Consider the following 20,996-nt stretch of genomic DNA (forward strand, 5'->3'; position numbering starts at 1 on the left):
TAGGAGAGTGTTCCGAATTACAGGTTGGAATTTTACAGCTCAGCCACAGCCTCTGGAGATTTTGGACTTGGGAGTTTTCTCAGGGCCGACACCTCTGAACCTAAGAGTTCTTGCTTGGGCTTTCGGGGCTGATGGAGGGAGGGCCTGGCAGATGGGTGTGGACATGAAAATACTCCATCTCTTCGTTTTGTTTTTCCTTCTTGGGCCACAGTTGCAGAGAAGCGAGTTAATGCTGTTCCTCACTTCTTGATACACACTGGCCATCATTGGTCACTTTGTCTAAAGCCCTGTGTTTATTTTTTATTTCTTATCCTTGTTATCTTCCTGTTTTTCTCCCTGCCACAAGCAACTGCTTCAATAGGCTTGGGATGTATCTGCAAGTTTGTATGTATCCTTCTGGAATATTTTGTGTTGTTATGTTGTGTGTATTATTTTTAATAATATTTTACTGTGTTTTCAGTGAGGGTTTACACAGCAGTTTAGGTCCCCATTCAACAATTTCTACACAAGCTGTTCAGTGACGTTGGTTACATTCGTCACAATGCGTGAACATTCTCATTATTTCTGTTCTGGTTGTTCCGTTTCCATTAATCTAGTTTCCCTGCCCCCTACATTCTCATCTTTGTTTTAAATTAATTGTGGACAGTTTGGTCTCATATAGGTGATTTTTTAAAGGAGCACAGTACTTATGGGTGATATTCATTGTTTTTTGAGCCAATTTGTTATGTACTTACCAGGTGACCTCAGGGGTTAGTTTCGGTTAAAGGTTTGAAGAGTATCTCAGGGCAGTAGGCTTGGGGAGTCCTCCAGTCTCAGCCACTCCAGTGGGTGTGGTTTCTTTGTTTTTGTTTTGTTTTGTTTTTAGGAATTTCGAGGTTCTCTTCCACATCTTTCTCCCATTCTAGCAGGGTCCATCTATTATGGCCCTGACTAGAATGGTAGGTACTGGTAGATGGGCACCATCTAGTTCTTCTTGTCTCACGGTAGAAGAAGCCATGGTTCATGCAGACTATTTGTCCTGTAGGCTAGTTTCTTCTTTGAGTCTTTGCTTTCCTTCTTTCTCTTTTGCTGCGGGTGAATAGAGACCAATAGTTGTGTCTTCAATGGCTGCTTGCAAGCTTTTAAGACCTCAGACACTACTCACCAAACTAGGTTGCAGAACATATGTTGTATGTATTTTTAATTTACTTAAATGGCATGTTGCTATAGTCCTCATTCTCTTACTTTTTTTATTCAGCATTGTGTTTTAAGCTCCTTCCACATGGCTGTGTAGACCTACTCATTGCTTCTATAACTGTTCCTTGTATTTTCAGGTGTGCATCACCACATTTCACTTATCTTTTTCCCCAGAGATGGCCACCACGTGACTTCTGACTCCTCGCCACACAATAAATATCCTTGTATGTGACCCTTCCGGTCTGTCTCAGTCATCTAGTGCTGCTATAACAGAAATACCACAAGCGGATAGTTTAACAAAGAGAAATTTATTCTCTCACTGTCTAGTAGGTTACAAGTCCAAATTCAGGGTGTCAGCTCCAGGGAGGTGTTTTGTGTGTTTGCACTGGAGGAGGGTACTTGTCATCAGTCTTCCCTTGTTCTGGAAGCATCTTAGCGTAGGAACCTCAGGACCAAAGGACGTGCTCTGCTCCCGGTGCTGCTTTCTTAGTGGTATGAGGTCCCCAACTCTCTGCTCACTTCCCTTTCCTTTCATCTCTTGAGAGAGAAAAGGTGGTGCAGGCCACACCCTAGGGAAACTCCCTTAATATTAGATCAGGGGTATGACATAAGGGTGTTACAATCCCACCCTAATCCTCTTTAACATAAAATTACAATCACAAAATGGAGGACAACAGCACAGTACTGGGAATCATGGCCCAGCCAAATTGATACACACATTTTTTGAGGGACATAATTCAATCCATGACACGGTCCCGCATGAGAATTTCTCTGGGATGGCTACTCAGTGTGGGATTGCTGAGTCATGTAGTCAACTATATTTAATTTGACTAAATACTGCGAGATTGCTTAAAAATATTGTACTTTTAAAGGCATAAACCAGTAAAAAAAAAAAAAAAGTTGCTGTCAAGTTGACTTCAACTCATGGCAACCCCACGTGTGTCAGTAGAGCTGTGCTCCATAGGGTTTTCAGTGGCTGGGATCTTTTGAAAGTAGATCTCCAGGCTTCTCTTCCGAGGTACCTCTGGGTGTACTCGAACCTTCAGCCTTTGGTAGCACCCGAGCACATTGACCATTTGCACCACGAAGGCCGTCTTTAAAGTCATAGGGAACCTGGATTGTTTTTTCTTCTAAAAGTGAAATTCATTGTGGAGAGCACTGGAGAAGGGAGATGCCAAGAGTATTGAGTGTTTACACTGTGCCAGGAACAGCCCTGGGATTTGCTTTACAGGCATTATCTCATTTGCTCACACAGTAGTCCTCTGAGACAGATGTTCTGCCATCCCCATTGTATAGATGAGGAAACTGAGGCCCAGAGAGGTTGAGTGACTTGCTCATAGACACTCAGCTGGTACCTGTGTTCAACTTGGAGTGACCCAGCAGATATACTGAGCTGCTTTCCTCAGGAATCCCTATGCCCTGGCTCCTATGAATCTGGGGCAAATGTTCTAAATTGAGAAGCATCTGATTAGATCAAAGGGCTCAAACTGGTGCCTTTATGTGACCTGTGCTTTTTAGTAGTATTTTTTGTTTGTTTGTTTTGTTTTGTTTTTGATCCATAGAACCTTAAAAAAAAATTAATTGTCCATATTTTAAAATCTGACATTTCACATAAAAATCCAGGCGCTCTTTCAATGGTGGGCAACAATCACCCGGATTCGCATAGTGGCCACCCCTTTCCAGCTGGCCCTGTCCACCCTGGCCCCCTTCAATAAGCCCCTGCTGGCACTGGTGCCTGCAGCTCCTGAAGAGACGTGTCTGCGCATAGGCAACGCCTTTCCCCCTCCATGAGTTATTCCCGTTAAACACACCAGCCGGCTCCGTTCTCCTCCCCTCCTCATCCCCCCAGCTATCTGGGCCTGCAGTTTCTCTTGGCTGCAGAATAATAATAGAGAAAAATAAGCTTTAGCTATGACAGAGCCTGCTGCTTTCCTGTTTGTCCTGTCCCACTGAGGGCCAGCCTGTGCGCAACACTAGGGAGGGTGGAAGAGGCATCGCAGCCGGCTCCTGCCTGTGGGGAGACAGGCTCTGTATCCACCCCATCCTGAGAGGAAGAAGCTCCTGTATGTAATCCACGCTCTCGCAGATGGGGGTTCTGTTGACATAAAGGGAAGAATGTATCCAGTCACAAATATTTATTGCTGTGTGCTTTTCAGGTTTTAACCAACAGGGGAGTTTTAGAAATACAGTATTTGGCTCACCCTATCTGAGCCACAGGACTAGTTTGTTTTGCATTTCTATTTTTAGCAAAGCTGTCAGGCTCCTGTGGTCATGAATACCTTCATCCTGAGGGGCAGGACAGCATCTTGGTTATGGGCTCAGGTGCTGAATTCAGACAGACGTGGCTGTGAATCCCAGCTCTGTCACATACCTGCTGGGGGACCTTGAGCAAGGCACTTAATCTCTTTGAGCCTCAGTTTCTTCATCTGCAAAATAGGGGTAGTAGTAGCTATTTCATAAAGCTGTTTTAAGGGCATGTTGAGATATCGCAAGCACTAGGCTACGAACCAAAAGATTGGTGGTTCAAATCCATCCAGAGGCACGTCAGAAGAAAAGCCTGGCAATCTATTTCTGAAAGGTCACAGCCATTGAAAATCCTATGGAGTGCAGTTCTACTCTGACACTCATGGAGTCTCCATGAGTCAGAATTGACTGGAAAGCACCTGGTTTTTGAGGTAATAAAAGCAAAACACCTCACATAGTGCTTGGCACATAGTAAGCTCACAGTAAGTGGTGGTGTTATTATCATTGTTACAAGAAGCTTGCGGGAGGACAGTGTAAGTGTGCCTTCAGCCCAGTGTGGATCTTCTGTTCCTTTTCTGAAATAAGAGACTTCCTTTCTTCCCCATTTTTTACAGCTCAGGTTTGGGGTGGTTCTGCCTTCATTACAGGTGGTTCGGGGGTGGTCAGGATTTATTTCTGTTTTGACATTTAGCACAGTTTAATGACACCATATAAGTGGTGTCTTGCAGCCTGTGAGTTCTTTCTCCAGCATTCCCTTCTCTGAGCTGCTCGGCCCTCTGAGGTGTGGCCTCTCATTCCCCTCAGTATAGAGAAAGAGTGATGGGGCTCTGACGTTAGACAGCGTGGGTTCAAATCCCAGTACACCCTTTCTAGTTGTTGACTTTGGGCATGGCGTGTAACCTCTCTGAGCCTCGTCTTTGAAAAGGTGGTAATAGCAGTACCTTCTCAGTAGGACCCATGCAGGCTTAGCACGGAGACCTGGAGCTTCCTGCCAGTTCCACAGTGTTAGCCACCGTCCTAACTATGTTTCCTTATTCCTCCCCCTCAGCCTTATTTCTTTTGCCCCATTCACAAGCCAGCAGCAGCAGTTTTTGACTTCCCAGGAGGAGAGGGGGCGAGGGAGGGGAGAAAGGTAAAGTGGGAAAAATAGCAAAGACCTGAAAGCTGTTGAAGGAACTCTTGGGAGAGTGGATGTGGCTCATGTATCCAAATAATAAAACAGGCTCCATAGGTTTAAGGGTGAATAAGGTCATGGGAGGAGTCACAGGCTTGGGCTTTATCTTCACCAGAGGAGGTCCCTGCTCCGAAGATCAGACTTACTCAAAGACCTGCAGCAAGTCTGGATACTTTGGTCTTTGTCATGTGGCTCTTGGGCATTATCAGACCATTGCACATGTCTCCTTAACAAACTAGCTAAGTCGTATCCATTTTGGGGCTGGATTTATGTTGCCTGTTGTGCTGGAGAAGCCCCATCTATATCTGGCAAGAATAATGTGGGATGAAAATACTTAGGGAATTCTCTGTTTTTTCTTTAATTAGGCTTGAAACCTTGAATGAAAGGAGGAATTATAGCCTAGCAAAATCAAGCGTTTGGCCATGTTTGCACAGGAAGGAAGCTGAGGAAGCGTTTGACCTGTCCACTCCCTTTACAATTAAGGAAATTGAGGCTCAGAAAGCCCTGACTCTCCTGGGGGCCTATACAAAGTGGGGGCAGTGCCAAGGCTGGGACCCAGTCCCCATTCCCCAACCTGTGACCCCTCAACCACACCAGACCACACGCAGATAGCACTAGATTGCTGAGCAAGCAAAGGAGCCAAGATACGTTTTCATTCTATGCCTGAGATGAAGGAGATGGCCTCTTTTGGCTTCAGATCAAAGCTGGAAGCGTCTAGATGCCAGCTTTTCATGACCATTGGTTTGTAGCCAGCGTGGATGCCAGGAACCTGCTGTTCTGGGTACCAGGAGTCTCACTGTAACGGCTACTCCGTGAAAGCTGGATAAAGTGTTACTCTTACAAGGAATACATTTGCATCTTAATGAGGGCTTCCACTGCATTATGGTGGGACTTTAAAACCCCAGCAAGGTGGCAAAGAGTGTGGGCTCTACAGTGAGAAGTGAGATGGGCCTGGGCTCGATTTCCAGATCTCTCCCTTAGCTGTGTGAGCATAGGCAACTACTTAGCCTCACTGTGATTCAGTTTCCCTAATTCAGTTGGGGCTCAGAATTAGGATTCATGGGAGGCAGCATGACAGGTAAGAATGTGAGCTCTGGAGCCAGACTAACCCGTTAAACCCGTTGCCATCGAGTCAGTTCCAACTCATAGCAACCCTATAGGACAGAGTAGAACTGCCCCATAGGGTTTCCAAAAAGTGGCTGGTGGATGCAAACTGCCGACTCTTTGGTTAGCAGCTGCACTCTTAACCACTGTGCCACCAGGGCTCCAGAGCCAGACTGCCTCAGTTCAAATCCTGGTTCCACCACTCTACTTAGCTGTGTGATCTTGGCCAAGTCTCTTCATCTCTCTGTGCCTCAGTTTCCTCAGCTGTGAAATAGGGATAATAGTGCCAGCCTCACAGGAGGCCACCAGGAATAAATAGATTAATTCATGGAAAGCACATGACTGTTACATGGAAGACATCAAATTGTCAACTCCTTCCTCTTCCGTCCCTGAGTTTTGACCCCCAGACAGGAACTGAACCCCTGACGCTGTGCATCTGGCCTCTCTCGCACACATTCTGACCTGACGTTCTACCTGACCGTTGGACTCTTTCCAAGGTCTGGCTCCTCTCCCTGCGTAGGTCCAGACTGAACGGTGCTGCCAGGCACCAGTCCCAAGACACCCGGGCCTCACTCCCTCTCGCTGACAGGATTTCACTCAATTCTCTTAGTCCTGCTTCCAGCCCTGCTGCTTCCTCATCTGACTTTGCTCATGCACGTCATTCCATCTAAATGTCCTTTCCTCCTGTCACCATCTTTGAAATCCTCTTTATCGATCAAGGCCAAGGCAAAGAGTGTCTCCTACATCCCAAACACTCTTCCACACCGACCTAGCCAGGAGGGAAGTCACCCTGTGCTTTCAAAGCTCTTCTCATATTCTGCCCCACAGTATTGTCAATGGTCTACCTGTCTCTTGGTCACCACTGGGCCACAAGCTGCCACTGTTACTTGTTCATGTCACCTCATGGCCCCCAGCACACAAGCCCCCTGGAAACCTTGTTGGAAGAATGAAGGAATTCTAGAATGTGACCTCCATGAGGGCAGGGACTGTGTCCTGTTCACCTTCTCTAGCACCTTCACATCACAGGCCCTGCGACGACAAGGCAGGCATCTGGTAGAAGTGTGGGTGGGTGAATGGAATTCTGCTCTATGGCATCTATGAACGCTTGAACGTATGAATGAATGAGCAGTAGACTATGAGTGCCAGAACTATGTCTTTTTCTTCTCTACTTACAGGGCCTGATACAGAGGGGGTGTCTGATAAATGTTTGCCCTAGGTGGGTAACTGAATAATACACTGGACTCAGAACGGAAGGAGACTCTGACTTCTGTGGAACTAGGCTGGTTTCTCATCTTTCTCCATCTTTCTGTCGACTACCAAAATACATACTGAATAATTGGTGGTGGAGCTGAGTTGCTGGGGTAGAATAATTAACAGGACCTTGCTTCCCTTGTCCCCTCAGGAGGACTCCATGATGTTCAGGAACTGCTAAAGGGGTTCATTGTGCCTGGCTATTCATTGCGCTCCAATATCTCTGTTGAGAGTTTTTAAATTGGTGATAACAGGAATTTCTTCCCTCAGCTTTTCCAATTAGCAATTATATAACGGTCCTGCTAGAAACAGCGACTCAGGCACTGGCATTGCAAGCAAGGCATTACACCTGTAATATAGCCAAGTTCACGGGTTTGCAGGTACTTTGCAGTGGAATAAGCTCATTCCCCGGGTCCCAGGGTGGTGGGATTGTGCCTGCGGGCTGCATTAGCTGTATCCACGCCTCTCAGATGGCCTGTACTTGAAAGAGCAAAGGCAGATTGTCAGTACTTCAGAGACAAAATAGAGTGGCTATGGTTTTCAGGGACTGGCTGTCACCTGGAATAAGCACATGGGAAGGATTTGGGATTCCATCTGGTGACAACCACCCCTCTCTGCTCAGTCACTGTTGCCTCTGGGACTTGGGTCAGGGGAGGTGCTATTGGAGCGATGGTGGGCAGATGAGACTCATGGGTGGTTAGTCTCCTAGTGCTGCTATAACACAAATACCACAAGTCATTGGCTTTAACAAACAAATTTATTTTCTTACAGTTTAGGCAGCTAGAAGTCTGAATTCAGGCTGCTGGCTCTAGGGGAAGGCATTCTCTGGGGGAAGGTCCTTCTTTCTTGGTTCCTTGGCGATCTTCATATATCTTCAGGGATCTTCATGCATCTGTCTTCCCCCACCTATGCTTTCTTATTTAATCTGCTCCTTTTATATCTCAAAAGAGATTGACTCAAAACACAGTCTACACTAATACTGTCTCATTAACGTAACAAATGGGATTATAACCACGAGTATAGTAGAATTTACAGCACAGATTTCTGGGGGACACAGTTCAATCCATAATGGGTGAAATCTTCTGACCTTTGTTTTGGAGGACCTCACCTTCCTTGGGTTCTGTAGCCCAGCCAGACCCCCACATGACAGGAAGGCTACTGTCAGTCTCTCCTCGTTGCTCTAGAGGAGCAAATTTTTCCAAAAAAGGAAAAATCTCCTCAAGTTCTTTCAGGGTTGATTAGCTCCTTTCTTGTCTTCCTGGAGCAGAGTCTCTCAAGCAGTCCTTGAGGGCTTCTTGTACAGATTAAAACTAGGCTTGATTAGCTCCAGTCAGCACTAACCTGGAATATTAACCACCTTTCCAAGAAGGAGCCTCTGATCGCGTAATGATGGGTCACCAGCTAGAGCCCCAGGGGCAGAGCCTGGCGTGCAGACCAGCTGGGCTGGCGCCCCAGGGGCTCCAGGAAGGTCTCCTGCCTCTCTTGGCCTGTGTCTTCTCTCCTCCACACCCGGCGCCCCTCCTGTCAGGCTGAGTGGGGTCTTGGCCACTGACCTGGGGCTGCACTGGCGGTGACGTTGGGGTGGCCAGCAGCAGTGTTTGAGTGTTACCACCTGTCAGAGGAAGGTCCCTGCAGAGCGGAGGCAGCTCGTGGGGGTGGTGTGTAGGGGGCGTCGGGCGAGAAGACCTTACAGTGACCTTGGAGTTGCTCTGTGGGGCTACCGCTGGCAAAAGGGTCCCATGGGCCTTCCTCCCACCTGGTGCTTTGAGGAGGGCTGCCAGATACAACAGAGGACACCCCATTAAGTGTGAATTTCCAATCAGCAACGCATACTTTTTAGTAAAAGCATGTCCCACATATCACATCGAGAGGTTTTATTGCATGGGATTATGCTTACACTAAAAAAGCATTAAGGAATGTCCATTTGAAGTTCACATTTAACTGAGCATCCTGCATTTCTGTTTGCTAAACCGGGCAACCCTAGCTTAGAAGGCACCACTTCAGAAAGAATTCCCTGGCCATGCTCAGGTCCTCAGCAGGGCATTGTGGGAACATCGCCAGAGACGGGGCATGCTCTAGGTGGGTTCTCATGGCCTCTGGTCTTCGGGGTTCAGTGACTGTTCCCTTCACAAATTCTTGCTGAGTCTCTGCCACAGGCTGGCCGTGAGGCCCAGGGGGAGCGGAGCTGAGTGAGAGCCTGTCCCATCTGTGGGGCCTCCTGGTGGGTTGCCCAGCACCTTTCTGCACCTCAGTTTCCTCATTTGTTCACTGAGATGAGTCAGAGTGCTTTCCTGCTGGAGCTCACGTGAGGATGCAATTGGACTGTCCCCTCCGCCCGTCTCTCCCCGCCTTCCCCTCAATGCACTGCAGGAACATTCCTGCCTCTAAGAAGCCCTTCCAGGCCCCCTCGCTGCCCAGGGCCCCCCAGTGCAGATGCATGCCAGCAGGGCCACTCTGTAATCTACGGGGACCCCTCATTCAGAAATGACTAAGAATTTTAAGATGGTGACAGCAGAGCGTTCAATCAAACACGGAGTCCTGTGTAAGTGCACAGATGCATGCCAGGGAGCTGGCTCTGCTGACGCAGTGAGGTGGCCTGGGGCTAAGAGGGTGCCGACCGCCCGGCCCTGCCTGGGTGCCCAGGCCTGCCTTCAGGGGCCGCTTTGAGGAGCCCCAGCCTGGTGCAGCCCAGCGGGCAGGCCGTGCCACCACGTCTCCTCATGCCAGGCCTGCCTTCAGGGGCCACTCTGAGGAGCCCCAGCCTGGTGCGGCCCAGCGGGCAGGCCGTGCCACCACATCTCCTCGTTTCTCAAGGGAAGGCACAAATTTGTTTATTAGTAAAATCTCTTTTTTTGAACAGTGGCAGCTGATTCAGATTTCTAAGAAGTACTGTGAAGGCGAAAGTAAACCTCTCCCGAGGGTGGCATTTAGTCTGATGCGTCATCATTATATGCTGACTGGCGTGGTCACTGGTTTATCTGTGTCTCTCCTGCTGGCCTGTGGCCTCCGTGAGGGCTGCGCGGTGATCTCTGCCCATTGTTCTACCACTAGCGTCCAGCGCCACGCTTGGCATGTTGTAGGTGCTCAGTAAACGGCAGCCATGATGGCTAGGCTTTTTTTTTTCCTATTCTGTGAATAGACCATTTAAAGCATTAGAATCATTCGTTCATTCAACACATGTTTATTAAGCCTCTGCCAAATGCCAGCTCTTGAAAATGGAAGCACTCTGTGTGTGGTTTTATGGACCTGCTTTTCTTCCATTTAATAATAATACCGTGAGCGTCTTCCCTGTTATTAAGTGCGATAATATGCCCAAAGCGCTTAGAGGCCGTTTGCAAGTGGTAATCGCTCAATAAATGCTAGCTCTTTTGATGATGGTGATGGATGATTGTATATTCTATGGGCTCGTTTGTCTTTGAACGTGTGAGGAAGGCATGCCTGAACGCACGTGTTTTTCTGTTTTGCTAGGATGCCAAGTTTGTAGAGGAACGGCGGAAGCAGCTCCAGAACTACCTGCGGGGCGTCATGAACAAAGTCATCCAGGTGGTCCCCGAGTTTGCTGCCAGCCCCAGAAAGGAGACTCTCATTCAGCTGATACCCTTCTTCATGTAAGTGCTCACTCACGTGGGTGAGCTGTGCCCAGCCTTGAGCCAGCCTCCCTCCTTCCCTGTCTTTCTCCTGGGGCTGGGACCGAAAGGTCTCTGGGGTGTTCTGGGGGCTGTGTTGTGGCACTCTGAAAGGCACTCCAGTGGAGTCCCTGACCCCAGCACAGTGGGTTCCCAGAGAGCTCTCGAGAGAGCAAGTTTGCAGGCGAGTGTTGTTGAGTGGAGGTTTGCGCGTGATCTCAGGGCTGTGTGAGTTCATACTTGTGTACATTTTGATAAGAGGAATAGTTCGCTCTCTCGACAGCTCACGAATGTTCCAAAGCTAAAATTAAAGTGACCCTGTGTCAGTGTCTCTCAAGCTTGGGTAATAACCGAAAGAAAAATTGTCACAGACTCCCACCAGAATCAAATTACTTTATATTGATATTGCTTAAATATGAACAGACTTAAAACTAGGTATAAGTTACTTGTTCTTGTATCTCTTATCAAAAGTAAAAAGAACAAAACTTAGTTTCCTAGGGCTGTTGTGACAAAATACCACAAAGTGGGTGGCATTAAACAACAGAAATTTATTGTCTCACAGTTCTGGGGGCCAGAAGTCCAAATTCAGGTCGCCGGCAGGGCCCTGCTCTGTCTGTTCACTGTAAGGGGAGAGCCTTCCTTGTCTCTTCCAGCTTCTGGTAGTCCCAGGTGGTTTTCGGCGTTCCTTGGCCGTCCTCCCCTCTCTGTCTCCTCTCCTCTTTTATAGACCATCACTTAGATTGGATTAAGACCCACCAGTATGACCACATGTTAACTGATAATATCTTCAAAGACCCTGTTTCCAAACACAGTCATGTTCACAGGTACTGGGGGTTAGTCAGTTTACCAGGATGGATGCTCTTGGCTTTCAGAAGCCATGTGTTTCCTCACAACCACGTGCCGCAGGGCCCTTTGCTCTTGCCAGCATGCCACCACTTTGCTCTGGTCACATCTGGGAAACCTGTATTTGTGCAGCACCTTGGGGCAGGTGGCCCTCACCTGGTGTCACCACCTCATCACTGCCTAGTCCATTCTGTTCTTCTCTTATTACTCTGAGACAATTACATCCTTGGAATTAGGGGAGCAGAAATGACACAGCAGTCCTTGGTCTTTATGGAGTCTCCAGGTGCTATAGAATATACTCACAGTAGTTCTAAAATAATATCATCCTAATGAAAATAAAAAATCCACAGAGAGAATGTACGTCTGCCCGAGAATGGCACTGGGACTTGTCATTTGAGAAACACTGGTCTGTGTGATTTGCTAGATAAAGTAAGAGTTCCTTTCACGCTTTCAGATTTTTCTCTGAGGGTTTGGGGGATCTGTTTTATTCTAACGGTGATGCTGTAACTCAGAGCTGATTCTGCTTCTCTCTGTGGGGTGCGCCTTTGGCATCACCTTAACCAGCATTTCCAAATTGACGTTCCTACCATCCCCCGTCACAGGGCTGTCTTTCCCGTCTGGTCTGCTTAGGGCCTTTGACATTGTTGCCAGCATGGTTGTTTGCCTTTCCCTGATTGTCCCAGAGTGTTTGTGAGAAGACGTTATTATATTGTGCGGCCCATGATAAAAGACACTTTTTTCCAAATAGACTATACCCTGTGGAAAACTCTGTTTTTCCAGTTATTTGTGATGCTAGGGCCTTGCTCTCAATGTTTTGAAAGCTCATGAGAGGTGGGGTTCCCTCACTGGCAGTGGGGCCCGATGGACATGAACCTTACTGCGCCGTGCACACCTTGGCTAAATTCCCAGATGGGAATTGAGTTAGAAATTTAGAGACTGCTGACACTAGTCCTCAAGTCTGAGAGGAGAACACAGCGCCGCTTGCGCGGGGGGCGTACCTCCCCTCCTCCTGGCTCGGACAGTCCAGCCATCTCTGGCCGGAGTGGCTACCAAACATTCGTCTGTCCAAATGGAAAACTGTCTGTCAGCACAGGCATCTCGGTATATTGTGCGGTCTCTGCCGCCCTGGCTGCCGTTCGTCAGTGCGGGAGGGAGGCCATTTGTGCCTAATTAGCACAGAGAACATAAGGTTCAATTGCACGGGCTTTAAAAAATAAAAGGATTTCGGTAGGAGATGGTGGTAAATGACACAATATTGACACTGGGTTTTGACTACACGCTGGTATAGACTCCCGTTGAAATTAAACCACTTTTTCCTTTGGCTTTCCTCACAGTTTCACGCTGAGCTGCCCTCGCCCCCTTTTTTCCTCTTTGAGGGAGATGAGATCACAGGTTGGAGTTTGCAGACGGTTGAATTTTTGCATTCTGGGCGATGAGCTGCAGCCAAGGTTTGCCCGTGCTGGCGAATTGCCATATGATCATTTCCTATCTGTGTGTGTCCCCAGAAAACAGCGAGACTGGGATCTCAGCTCACAAGCTCACCTCAAGAGATTTCTAGTTTAAAAAAAAAAACAACAACCTCTCTTGCCTAAGGAAATAAGCCCCATAAGCGCAACTATCCTGATAAATCTTGACTGATTTTTCTCAGTTCTTTGAAATGTTGATTCAGGATACTAAAGGTCCTTTTTAGTGACTGAACACAGCAGACTTGTTTAATAATGATAGTGAACCGTTTATTGGGTCATGCAAATGGTTGGCATGTTTAAACCCACGCAGAGGCACCTTGGAAGACAGGCCTGTTGATCTGCTTCTGAAAGGTCACAGCCTTAAGAACCCTGTGGAGAAGTTCCACTCTGCACGCGCGGGGTCGCCACGAGTGGGAATCGCCTCAACAGCACCTAACAACAACCGTTTGTTGATCAGTAGGAAAAAGGCCTGGGAATATACTCCCAAAACTCAGCCAGTGAAAACCGTTTGGATCACAATGATCCATCATGGGGATGGCGCAGGACCAGGCAGTGTTGCCATTGCGCGTGGGGTTGTCATGAGTCAGGGGCCAACTTGATGGCAGCTAACAACAGCAACACTGCAGGCACTGGCCTAATGTTTCACCTGATTTATCTCATCCAGTCTTCCCAAAGCCTGTTAGCTGAGCACCATATCTCCATTTTATCAGGCGGAAGTTAAAATGACAGTTTCATAAGGTTAAAATGACAGTTCTGTAAGGTTCCACCTAATACTGATGGAGGAGGGCAAGGCTCAGAGAGGTTGCCTGGCTGACCCCATGGTCACCCACCCAGCATGTGGTGGGCCAGGTCTATGGCTCTGACCTGTTTGGTGCCAAAACCTGCGTTTTTTGGCACAGGCCCAAACCCACAGTTGTAGATTGGGCTTGACCCTCCTACATGTCTCATTTAACATGTCTTTTGTTTGTTTGTATTTCTTAACTATAATTGTTGCCAACATCAAAAAATAAGGAGGTGTCAGGTACAAGATCTGGATGTCAAGCTTCTCTGGAAAAATCAGAAGACTTGGTCACACCTGCATCCCCACGGCCATGCTTAGCTGGAGTTAACGCTGGCCCTGCCCACTGTCCCCTGGACCCTAAGCCGGGCGTCCCTGCCATCCCTCAGTGCCCTTTGGCTGTTTTTCTCATACACTGAGGTGGCATCACTCATAGGTTCTCCGCCTGGCCCCGGTGGGCATCTGAGAGGCAGTCCCATCTCTACCCACTGCTCTTACCGCCTCTCCTTACCACTCACGCCACGTTATCCATGATGCCCTTGGCTCGCTCTCTGCCCCCACCTGCAGGCTCCATGAGCTTGTCCACTGCTAGATTCTGTAATGGAGGTCTCATTCCAGTTTGCATGAGGGCAGGCAGGGCAGACAGGAGGATAAAAGTGACCGGATAGAATTTTTTCCATTCAGTGTTTTCACTAAGGATCCCTGGTGGCGTGACAGTTAAGCGCTAGGCTGCTAACTGAAAGGATGACGGTTCAAACCCACACAGCACCTCCAGAGGAGAAGGACCTGGTGATCTGCTCTCATAAAGATTATAACCTAAAAAACCCTATGGGGCAGTTCTACTCTGTCAGAATCGACTGTACATCACCCAACAACAACAACAGCAGCATTTTTACTTATAAATATTCCTTAAAACTTTAGGAGTTTTAACCCAGAGTTCAGTATTAGATGGCACCTGGTCTTGCTTGCACTTTTCCATTTGATTTTTTTCTGTTTAATATGTCAGTATTTCACTGTGTTCTGCAAGGGGCATCATGGCTTCCAAGCATTTTGCCGTCTGCACAAATCTGAGAGCCGAAGAATCAGCAGGTTGAATTCTTTCTCCTCATCTCTTTGCCTTCCTTGCTAATGCCAGCAGCAGCTTTGAATTAGAAAGCAGGATGGTAGGAGGTGGGACATTTCTTTTCCATTTTGAACTCCGTGCATCGGTCTGGCCAAGGTGAGGATCAGAATCCACCCCCCGAAAATGATGAGCAGGTGAATGGCAGTCCCCAATAGCCTGTTCTTGGGGAGCCCATGAGGGTTTGCCTCCTGCTGGCGTTTGGGGAAAGATGAACATCAAGACGTGCTACATTGTAGATGTGAGCAGGGATGAGAGAAATGTCAGGAAAGCTTGGGTTCTGAGAATTCCTTCTGGGTAGCTGGCCCACACATCAGCGAAGGTTTACAGGATTTGTTGGTCTGTCGTTCAGCATGTTAAGACGTTTTTCTGCAGAAGCATTCATCCTTGGGAAATGCACCGTGTTCTGCTGTCCCTTGAGAGGAGAGAGAAAGTTCTGGGGATGGAAGGCAGAGTAATGTAGGTCACAGCCGAAATTCCCAGCTGGGTTTTTAGCAGAAAATGCAGTCGTTTTCCCCACCCCTCATCTATTGCCACATTGATTCTTAACTTTTTTTTTTTTCCCTGAAATATGACTGCTGTGAGCAGAGGTTTAGCCCAGGGATGAAATCCTCCAACCTATGATTGCTTGAACCTAACTTGAGTCCTTTTTGCTTCAGAAGTCACTGCTAACAGAAGTGACTTAGTTCCTCCCTAGGAACTTTAAAACACATGGCTTTTGTGGGCTGGCCAGAACCTTCCAGGCTCCAAAGTCCAAAGCATTGCCAAAATAGTCAGCAAGGAGAGTAGTTGCTGTTTGAGAGACCTAAAACGTGAGGCCACATTGGACTGGCCAACTTGTTAGGTGTGGACAGTGTTTTAAAATACAATTTAAATTTCTCTGACTTCAGTGAGGTGAGTGTGCCCCCATTTGACACCTTTCCAGCTAATCCCTATCGTACCTTCTCTTGGCCTCTTCCTGGTTTACATCAGCTGCTTGGCCCCTGAGGGCTGATGAGCTTGAGACCCCTGGTAGCCAAGTGGGAAGCATGGCGATTTGGGAGTCAGCAAAATCCCCCACTCTGCTAAGGGGGAGGTGATGGCAGGCAAGGACTTGGCCCCTCTCAGTCTTGGTTTCCTTACGTGGAAAATGGGAAAAAGAAGTACCAACTTTACCAATTTGTCGGGATGATAAATGAGATAATCCGTGTAAAAGTGCTTACCTGTACGTTAGCTGCTATTCGTGATGAGAATCTCAAGGAAGAGGGGATGGAAAGGAATCCTTACAAAGACCCCGCGGGCATCTCTCTATCTCTTCATTGTCTGTATATCCATCCATATGTCCATGTCTTTACAGATGAGAGACTGGAGTCTCAGGAAGTTTAGGTGATGTGCCTGAGGTCATTCCAAAAGGAAGTTGCAGGCAGGGTGAGACTCTGCTGTGCTGCTCTGAGAGGCTGGATGCTGAGCGGTTAGTACGTAGTGTTATTGCCACTAGCTACCCTGGAGTCGGCCCCAACTTGGCGACCCCACGCACAACGGAACGAAACACTGCCTCATCCTGCACCATCCCCGTGATAGGTTCGGATCGGACCATTGTGATCCATAGGGTTTTCACTGGCTGATTTTCAGAAGTAGATTGCCAGGCCGTTCTTCCTAGTCTGTCTTAGTCTGGAAGCTCCACTCAAGCCTGTTCAGCATCATAGCAACACGCAAGCCTCCACTGACCAATGGGTGGTGGCTGGCTGTGCATGAGGTACGTTGGACAGAATCAGAGTTTCCTACATGGAGGGCGAGAATTCTACCACACAACCACCGCTTCCCCTTAGTTCACATTAGGTAACACGAATGGTAACTTTGTAACATGTATTAGTCCCAAATCAGCCTCTCCCTCCCGCCTTCCCCCACTCCGCCTTGGGAGGAAGCCATCAGGGCCTGCTCTGGGGGACTGGGCAGAACAGCTGAGCACTAGCTTTTCAGGGAGTGGAGAGACCAGCCAGGCCCAGATGGCAGCAGTCCCCACGGGGGCCAGGCGCTCCTGGCAGGAAAGCAGCGCCATTCCTCGGAAGCTCATTATCCAGAGGCCCCTCCTCTCAGGAGCCGGCTGCCCTGTCGCCTGAAGAGATGACATGCAGAATGCCACTTAATCACCCAGCCCCAGCCTGGCTATTTTTGGGGCTGCCGTTCAAGGATGCAGCTAAAGCACAGTCCCCGGTGCGCTGGCACTTCAGATCCGAAGGGCTCCCATCCAAGGCGATCATAACGAATTGCTCGTTTTGAAAACGATGAGGGTGACAACTACTCTCCTCTAATACTCAGATAGCCTCCCTGCTCCCGAGGCATCCCCCACATCACAGTCATTATTCTTCCATTTCTGCCATTTCTTGCTCTCTGTTTAGTGGGAGGAATCAGTCCTACAGGGAGGGGGAGAGAAGGAGGAGGAGGGAGACGTGCAGCCCTAATGAGTTCCAGAAGAAGTGGTGGGATCTGGAACAACTCCAAGGACATAAACGCCACTGAGAGAACACACGGAGTCTCCCTAATGGGCCCTGTATTCCACAAACGTCTTTTTCATCCCTTCATTGTTTATTGAGCACCTACTGACTCCTCCGCAGGCACTGCTGAGAACAAAACAGAAAGAAAAATTATACCTTCATGGAGTAAGGGAGACTGAAAATGGACAAATACACATAGAACGTACTGCCAGGTGATAAGTTCTATGAAGAGGGTCATATGGGTGGTGTTCCCTTCAGGAGGTCAGGAAAAGGCCTCTTCTTGGAGAAGACCATAAGTATAGAGGAACAGTCAGTGCAAAGGCCCTGAGGCAGGAGTGAGCTTGGCGTGTCAAAGGTCAGAGTGGTAGAACAGAGAGTGAGGGAAAGAGATTTGGAAGGGAATTGAGCCAGATCATATAGGGCCTTGGAGGCCATGACAATGACTTAGGAATTGATTCTAAGGGATTTGGGAAGCCATGGTGGGTTTTGGAACAGTGGTGCGACATGACACCAGTGATGTTTTGAAAACCTCCCTCTGCATGTGGGGTAGGGAATGGAATTGGAGAGGGTCCAGCCAGGAGGCTTTTGGAGGGTCTGGCAGGAGGAGTTGGCTTGGGCCAGGGTGATAAGATGACGATGTGGGGTGACTGGACTCTGTATGTGGTTGAAGACTGGTTGTGGCATGCGTGAGAAAGAGCTTTTATAACATACCAAGCATCCTGCCAGGCTGCGCAGATACAGAGATGGCCCAAGTGCATGGTTTGGTCTGAGGCAATAGGCAACCTCTATACTCAAGTCAACAAACATTTATTGAGCGCCTACCGTATATAGCCCCTGGGCTGTTAATCAGGGAGGTAAAACTACCTAACTCATTGCCATCGAGTCAATTCCAACTCATAATGACCCTATAGGACAGAGCAGAACTGCCCCATAGGGTTTCCAAGGAGCAGCTGGTGGATTCAAACTGCTGAGCTTTTGGTTAGCAGCTGAGCTCTTAACCACTGTGCCACCAGGACTCCGATCCAGGAGGCAGGTGAGGGTATTGCTGTTGTTATTAGTTGCCATTGAGTCAGCTCTGACTCACAGCATCGTTACAGTATAACAGGGTGAACATTGCCTGGTCCTAAACCATCTTCGAAGTTAGCAACTTCACGTGCTACGTCGGAAGTTAGTCTGTTGTGATCCACAGGGTTTTCATTGGCTGATTTTCAGAAGTAGATCACCAGGCCCTTCTTCCCAGTCTGTCTTAGTCTAGAAGCTCCACTGAAATCTGTCCACCATGGGTGACCCTGCTGGTATTTGAAATACTGGTGGCATAGCTTCCAACATCACAGCAACATGCAAACCACCACAGTACGACAAACTGACCGATGGGTGGTGGGATAGGGGTATTACTCAGATGAATAAGACATAGTCCTAGCCCTCAAAGGCCAACATATGCCTTGGCAGCATTCATTCATTCATTCACTCATTCATTCATTCAACCAATAGGAATTTGCGAAGTGCCTGGTTGTATGTCAGGCTGCCTGGGTTTGTATCCCAGCTTCTGCCACTGACAATAATGTGACTCTGAGCAAGTCATTTAACCTCTCTTGGCCTCAGTTTCTTCATCTCTAAAATGGGGGTGATGATAGCGCCTGCCTCGTGGGGTTGCTGGGAGGATTACATTAGCACATACATGCCAGGCTTTTAGAAGCGCACTCCACATGACATAGTAAGCACTGTGTGTGTGTGTTACTGTATTTCTCTACATGAAGGAAGGAGTTTCTCGGGAGCAGACTTTTTGGATGAAGTGAGAAACTTAGGGCATAAAAAAGAAATTGAAACACTACAGAAAGATATAAGGAGAAAAAGCAAGTGCCACCCCCCCGCCCCCATCCCACCCCACCCTACCCTACCCCTCCCAGGTAATCACTGTCAGCTTTCTTGTGTAACGTTGCAGAAATCATCAATACTTATATGAGCCAAACCAAGACTGTACACACCGTTCTGCAGTTTGCCTTTTTAGTGTAATGCAGCTGGCTCATTCCTTTTGACAGCTGCATAGGATCCTTTGCAAGGCCGTTTCAGACTTTATCTCGCCAGTGCTCTGTTCATTTGGTCATTTAAGAGAGTTCCAGACTTTTCTCCCCCAAACGACGTTGCCAGGAGCATCTCAGTAGATACGCATTTGGAAGATAGGATTGATTTTTAGAAGCATGATTTGGGCTTAGAGGACTTGGGCATTTTAAATTTTGACAGATATCATCGAACCCCACACTTGTATGCCAATTTAATATGGATGATTTCAACAAACATAAAAAGGGCAGGCCTTTTTTCCAGATGTGCAGAACAGCAGCCAAGCTCAGGGAACCCCAAGTCATCCACTGTTGCGGGGGCACAGGGCACTTTCCCCTGTAGTCAGGATACCCCCGGAAGCAAGGCTGTGGCCAGCTGGTAGAAGGTCTTGAGGGCATTTCCAACTTGCTGTCTGTGAGCAGGAGGGGGCGCTCAGGCATGTGCTTTGGAGGCTCATGCTGGCAGCTGGGGGAGCAGACTGGGGAGAGATGGGGTGGGATGCCTTTGTAGTAGTCCAGCCAAGAGGTGGAGGGGGCCAGAATGGCAAAGAAGAAAGGGGGGGTTCAGAAGACCCTGCCGAGAGGACCCATGGGGCATTCACACCTACTGGGCGCCTCGCGCAGCACCATCACCCCCATAATCCTCCCGGCAGCGTGGGCATCCCGATCATTTGCCGATGAGGAGAGCACGGTGAGAGGTGGCAAGGCAGCAAATGGGCTGTGGGGGTCAGGGGGCAGGGGAGAATGCCAGGGCTTCCAGGCTGAGTGTCTGGGCACCTGATGGCCAAGGGGACCAGAGGAGAAGCAGGTTGGGAGCAGCTGAGGTGAAAATGAGGCTTTGGATTTGGAAGCTGGTCCCTGTGAGGTCCTGAAGGCCTGCCTGGAGCTGGGCAGGAGAGAGACGGGACCGCCGCCTCAGCTTGTGTCCTCTGAGCATGGGGTCACGTGGGAATTCCTTCCTGGCATTCCTCGGGAGATTTATGTGTTTCCAAATCTCAAGTCTTGAGAAAAATAAGTTGAGAAATCAGGAAAAAGTACTACAATTCTGCTGTAAAAATGAAAGCGTAACAGTCAGCATTCCTGGGTGGAAGGAATCCAGGCTACCAGGCAAAGGAAGCCGGAAACACCGACACAGAGTTGGTCAAGGTCAGCATTTCCAGGAATGAGGCAGGAGCAGATGGGCGAGAATCAGTCACGACCTGATTAGTCAGTCTTGCTTTTAGCTGGTGCCCTGCTGTGTGGGTGACGGGTGATGGTCCTGTCTGCTGCAGTGAGTCATCCTCACAAATGAAACAAATATTAACAAATCTGTGTGCATAGTAGACTTGATGTGAGTGGCATTCCAAGAAATAACAAGTATGGGAAGCAAAATAAATCCGTAAATTGGCAGTTTCAACACGTGATTTGTGTAGTGCTATTACCTAGGAGATGGGAATGTTGCATTTTTCTAATAGTACCCAATGCTGTTCGCTGGCGTTTTCCAGCATTTGACTATTCACTGTAGGCTAATGAACTCAATATTTCTTATTTATTAAGCAAATCATTTTAGATATCCATGATAATTAGTAAATAGTATGAAGAATGTTGGATGTATTTTAAGAATAACTTAGGATTTCGGGAATTCCCAGGAATTCCAGCTTCTCATTCCCAAACCCCAAAGAGTCATCTCTATCTGGAATTTGG

The 20,996-nt window shown here is 48.2% G+C and overlaps 1 protein-coding gene across 1 annotated transcript in view; it reads left to right on the plus strand.

The window, feature by feature from the left end:
• The window catches only part of SNX29 (sorting nexin 29), a 589,817-nt gene that overhangs the window by 535,631 nt on the left and 33,190 nt on the right, over nt 1–20,996 (plus strand). The window contains exon 20 of the mRNA XM_004373263.3: nt 10,418–10,557. Coding sequence (XP_004373320.2) covers nt 10,418–10,557 — 140 coding nt within the window. The remainder of the gene's footprint in view (nt 1–10,417; nt 10,558–20,996) is intronic.

The sequence above is a fragment of the Trichechus manatus genome, unplaced genomic scaffold (genome assembly GCF_000243295.1).
Source record: "Trichechus manatus latirostris isolate Lorelei unplaced genomic scaffold, TriManLat1.0 scaffold00024, whole genome shotgun sequence".
NCBI lineage: Eukaryota > Metazoa > Chordata > Mammalia > Sirenia > Trichechidae > Trichechus > Trichechus manatus.